Source organism: Hordeum vulgare, chromosome 3H (assembly GCF_904849725.1).
Source record: "Hordeum vulgare subsp. vulgare chromosome 3H, MorexV3_pseudomolecules_assembly, whole genome shotgun sequence".
Taxonomy (NCBI): domain Eukaryota; kingdom Viridiplantae; phylum Streptophyta; class Magnoliopsida; order Poales; family Poaceae; genus Hordeum; species Hordeum vulgare.
This window is the reverse complement of record NC_058520.1, coordinates 589,573,269-589,578,639: the sequence shown is the minus strand read 5'-3', so window position 1 is coordinate 589,578,639 and position 5,371 is coordinate 589,573,269. Positions and strand designations below refer to the sequence as shown.

At 44.0% G+C, this 5,371-nt stretch overlaps 1 protein-coding gene across 1 annotated transcript; it reads right to left on the bottom strand.

Annotated features, from left to right (window-relative positions):
* Positions 1 to 4,138: 4,138 nt before the first annotated feature.
* Positions 4,139 to 5,109, bottom strand: LOC123440878 (classical arabinogalactan protein 25-like). The gene has a single exon (XM_045117419.1). It carries the CDS (start codon positions 4,930 to 4,932, stop codon positions 4,465 to 4,467), a length of 468 nt encoding a protein of 155 aa, XP_044973354.1. The 5' UTR covers positions 4,933 to 5,109; the 3' UTR covers positions 4,139 to 4,464.
* Between the last annotated feature and the right edge of the window lie 262 nt (positions 5,110 to 5,371).

Below are 5,371 nucleotides of genomic sequence, written 5' to 3'. Positions count from 1 at the left end.
TACAACATGAAGTGAGACAACAATCCTGTGAAGCCCCGCCTCTTAATGATCCAGAACGGGATAGAGGCGATCACGTTTTTGGGTTGGGCCCTTGGCCGATGAGGACTACTTCCCCAAAGTAAATGATATCTTCAATGACATTGACGGATGACACTCCTGCATCTCCTTCAACTTTTTCATTTGTTTTCTAATCCCTTATATTTAGGGTTTGCGTTTGATCTACAACAATAGAAATCAATGTGGATATTATGCTTGTCCTTTTTGTCCCCGACTGCATGTCTAGTTTCAACACCATGTTGCTTAATTCTATTTTCACACTACAACAAATGTGATAATGGGTGACGCTCATTCGATGACGATTCAGTGAAAAAACGTCATATTATATGAAATTAATATGATACCCTGACGTTTTTTCACTAAATCGTCACAGAATGTGCATAGGATTATCACATTTGTTGTAGTGTCATCTCAATCATGATTATAATGTTTTATCTATTCTTTTTGTGGATTAAACTTAATACTAAAATGGCTCAGTTATTCAACAGTATAAAATGAGATCTGAGCCGATGTTGAAAGATGGTGCAAAATCGTCTTACGTTAATTAACAGGTTAGTTATTTCACATGCATATGCTAAGTACAAGATCCATAAAATATACTTACTTTTTTGGGGATGGGGTGGGAGGGGGATTGTAGTATAGATATGTTTGAGTTGCCTTAAGTATATTTTTACATTCTGGATACTTGATTGCACGAAATTTTTTCTTGTACAAATAGTTTGGTGTGCAAAAATAAATAAAGCATATTTACATGTAAACAATATGTGCTTATGTACGCAATACATATATTTAACTTCCACCATGAAAACATATATTTAACTTTGAAAGGACATACATACGGGAATCTCCTTTAGCAGGGATGATTGAATAGGAGGCATACCCTCAGATATTGAATTTGGCTCTAAGGAACACAAGCTCCTGCGTGTCAAAAATAATTTTATAAATGTCAAAAATATTGAAAAAATTAGATGTGTTCGTTGTGAAATCCAAATAGTACATGCAAATTTGCAGGTAAGCAACTTAAGTATTTTGACCTGTACAAATAAAACAAGTTGAACGTCAAATGTTACCTACAATTGTAACACATAATTTGTTTTTCAGCAACGAAGCACCACTATCCCATATGGCATGATAATTGACATGCACACTTACGACACTAGTATGAACATCTCCAAAAAAGATGAGGTTTTATAAAATTTATTCACTATTTATTTTAATTTTAATATTCATTAGGGAGCATATGTTCCCAGAGCCAAAATTCTACGTCTGCATACCCCGGCCTCTACTTCATTTGGATACACACAGCCAGTTATTAAATAAAGTGCAATCACTCACTTGCAGAATAAAGTAGTAGTAATAAATAAATCTTAAACAGTCACAATAGAAAAATCGGAATATGTGCCAACATAAAGCTTATTATTTAACCTCCATCCACACTACTCCTTTCGTCACGGTTTAGAAGACGTGCATGGAAATTCTCTAGAACATAGGTTGTTATTGATTGGCTGTAAAATGAGTGGGAAAATAGCATTCACGCTACACATGCATATAGAAATAGTACAATGAAGTACTAATTAACTGTTAGGAGTAAATGCAATGCGCCTTAAACCTTGTGTGTTGTGGAAATGTACGCAAACTTAACTGTGCATTCTAAACCGTGACGGAGGTAGTACGTAGTTGTTTGCATCTTGTTCTACATCTCTTAGTGGTTGCACCTAGATATCATAAGCTCTCACGCTTCCGCATTGTGTGGCAAGGACTACGTACGGAACCAGCATCTGGCTTTAAAGATGACTTGCAAAAAAAATGTGACTCTTTTTCCTGCATTTAGCAGAGAACGTCGAATCTGCCAAAATATTTTCTTATAGTATTTCGTTAAATTGTCAACATTGTCTTTCATAAATGAAAAGTTAGGATCTAGTTATTTACTTACCTCTTAAGAGTTAAGCATGTTGCTCAGTTTATTTTTCTTTTGCCTCCTCCCTTCATCCTACTGAGATAACCACTCATTTGCATCACTTTACTTCTAACTTTGATGATCACTAGTCATTGAGACAACCCCAAGCAAATCATCAAAACCCATGTAAGAATGGGGCAAAAGATTAAAATCCCCCATCCTACTCGACTACCAGGCCATGGGATGCCCGGCACGGTCATGCCCACGGGTCGGGCTTGTGCCTAAGTTTTTAGCCAGGAGAACACGTCAGCCAAGCCTGCCAAGCCTGGGCTTGGCATTTTTTCATTTTATGAAGGGCCCAGGGCCAAGGCCCATTGGGCTTTATCACTGACGGGCCAGGCTTGAGCCTGAAAACTAGGCCCAACGGCTGGGTCAGGCTACGCTCGGGCATATAGTTTCTGCCGTGGGCTTGGTTAGGCCCGGCCTGGCCCGACGGATGGCGAGGTATACTCGGCACTAACAACCACACATTACCCACGGCGAGGAAGCACACAAACACTTGCATGGCAATAAATAAACTAATAGCTCATAATATGATACAGTATCATAATGAAGAAAGAAAAGGTTGAGTATTCTCTCCGCGACACAACCAAATTAAAATAAATAAATAAATCAGGCGAATCTTTCCGATGGAAAGGACAAACACACGGATGCTCATCTGCTAGTAGCTCCAGTTCATCCAAACAAGAGGCATCAAACATGTTCTTAATTAATCCCTAATACAGTACATCGGATGAATCACCACCACATGTTAGTTTTCTCTTTACTCCTCGCAACCTACTCCAACAGATGCGTGTATGGATGGCCGAATTTACACACGCACAAACTAATAGACATCCAAGATGAACCGATGAAGCTCGTTAAATCTCACCGGAATCTCGCTGAGTTATCTTGACACTAGATTTACCAAGGTAACACTGCCGGGTAGCAGGTGGATCGGACGCTGCACGTGAAGAGCTAGCTAGCTAGCTAAGTTGGTAGCAAGGGCACATGGTAAGACCCACGGATCCCATCTCGGCCATGCTCGAACCTGGCGGATGTCTTCTTCCTCCTGCCATTAGATGCCAAATGGAAAGCGGCCATTGTGGCCAACTAACACGTGAACTCACTGTCGTTAGGGCAGTAAAACAGGGGTACAATCGAAGCGGTAAAAAGCGTGCGCTGCTCTGTGCCATTTGCCAGACCGTGCTTGGTACGCCCGGACAACAGTGCTCAGCTCGTTTTGACTCTGAACATGCACAAAGGCTTCACCAAGCAAATGAGATAGTACTCTGTCTGAACACTTTTATATTAGCTTACAAAGAAGTACAGCCCAAGAAAATTACTTTCTTGACGTGTATTTTACAAATAGTCGGCGAATGAGTTATCTATAATGAGTTTCGGCTGGTTTTTCTGTAAATTAACTTGGTAATTTATTTTTAATTAATCAACAGGGCAAAATCTTTTGCCTATGTTTCAAAAAGAATCACTTTCTTGAGGAGGGAAAAAATGGTTGGCTTCCAGGGACAGCAGTCAATGGTCCTTCACATGACAGGTGAGCTTCTGTCACCAGCATCTTTTAAACCATGGGATCACATGCCCTGCACTTTGGTCATGACTGTAAAGTTAATTCCTTTGCGAAGTGGCAGGAACAGAGGCTTTACGCTAATAATCATCTGGAGATGATGAAACTAAACTGTGCTGGATGCACATTCTAAAGGACCGATAGAGTGAGAATAGAAAATTCTGTTGTGGGTTTGCAGTTCCATAGATGTAGTGCACTTTATGGTGTTACCTTCGAGAGGGAAAAAAATCCAGATCTTTTTATATTCACGAAGGTGCTAGTGGTATGGAAGTTGATGTACCTTTTCAGGTCATGCATCTAGCTATGAGAACTGAGAAGAGAAGGAATAATTAACAGGTACTCCTAGTATCAATAATTCCTTGAGATCCAATCAAAGGCAAATAATAGGTGCATCCAAAGCTACTATCAGAAACAGCATGATTGCCCTGCAACCGCAAGCACTGCACTCCTAGTCGTCTAGCTCAAGAATCAACAGCCAATCTAGAGTAGGAAAGAATCATACACTTCCTTCCCTTCTTTCTTGTGATTCGAACTTTATTTTCGAACTTGAAGATATGCCATCCCAAGAAATGACATTGCAATATAATCATCAACTAACCACCCATCCAGTCTAATCTTATTACAAGAATGGCTCAAATAATCTCCACACACCAAAAATCACAAAAATACAGGGAAAAAAGGCTATATGATGTAGCACCGGAGAAACAATTTATCAACTAAGGATGAAATTTACAAGAGATGACCAAGAACATTGTGAAGAACAAAAGGTAATAATTATCTTCGGTTGGAGCGCATGCGAATCCTGCACAGCCGACCGACCAACTTTCCCTGCACGCCTGAGGCCTGGCGGATTGCTGCCGCTGTCCCTCATCCCCTGTCCTATCCGCTACGCCAACCACATGGCGGCCACGAGCCCCACGGCCGGGAGCGCCGCCCAGGACACTCGGGACGCCGGCGGCGGCGCGGAGGACTGCATCCCGGCGACGGCGGCGGGCGCGGCGGAGCCGAACGGCGCGAACGCGGAGTCCGGCTCGAGCGCGTCGGGGTTGGGCGGGCTCGGGCTGGACGGGATGGTGGCCGCCGCGTCGGACGGTGCCAGCGCGTCGTCTCCCGGGCCCGGGGACGGGAGCAGCGGCATTATGTCCGGGGAGAGCGAGAGCGACGGCGGGAGCGCCGAGGGGGCGCTGGGCTGCCGGCCGCCGTGCCGCGGCTGCAGCAGCGGGTACGGTGACGGCTCGGGCGCGGCGGAGATGGTCGACGGCTGGAGCGCACCTGCCGGGGCGCACGCGCACGCGGCGCAGAGCGCGAGGGCAGCCAGGACGAGGTGACGCGGGGCGGCGCCGGTTCTTGCCATTGGCGCTCTGAGCTGCGTGTGCGTGCGCTGGGGTGGCGCGGCGAGCGAGAGGATTGGTCTGTGAAGATGTGTGTGTGCGTGTGATTGATGGGTGGATGAGTGAGGAGGGATGGGTTTATTTGGTCGGTTTTGGAAGTTGGTCGGGGAGGGGAAGGAAGCAGGTGGGCACTGGGCAAAGTGAACATGTTATTCGTCGCCACGCCACGAGGGCTCTCGTCTCGACTAAACCCTCGGATAAAATTCACCTCGCCAAAGTTAGGAACTAGTTCCTCCATTCTAAAATAAGTGTCTTAAGCTTAGTGTAATTTTATACTAGAGCTAATATAAAGTTGAGACACTTATTTTGAAACGAAGAGAGTAAAATACAGCAAAAATAACCGTCGGTCTTATTTGCCTCGAAGAACCGTGGCCGAAAACTTCTTTGTAAAAGGTGATTTTC

Excerpts from the sequence above, each read along its gene's own strand:
- LOC123440878 (XM_045117419.1), bottom strand. The coding sequence starts at position 4,932 with ATGGCAAGAACCGGCGCCGCCCCGCGTCACCTCGTCCTGGCTGCCCTC.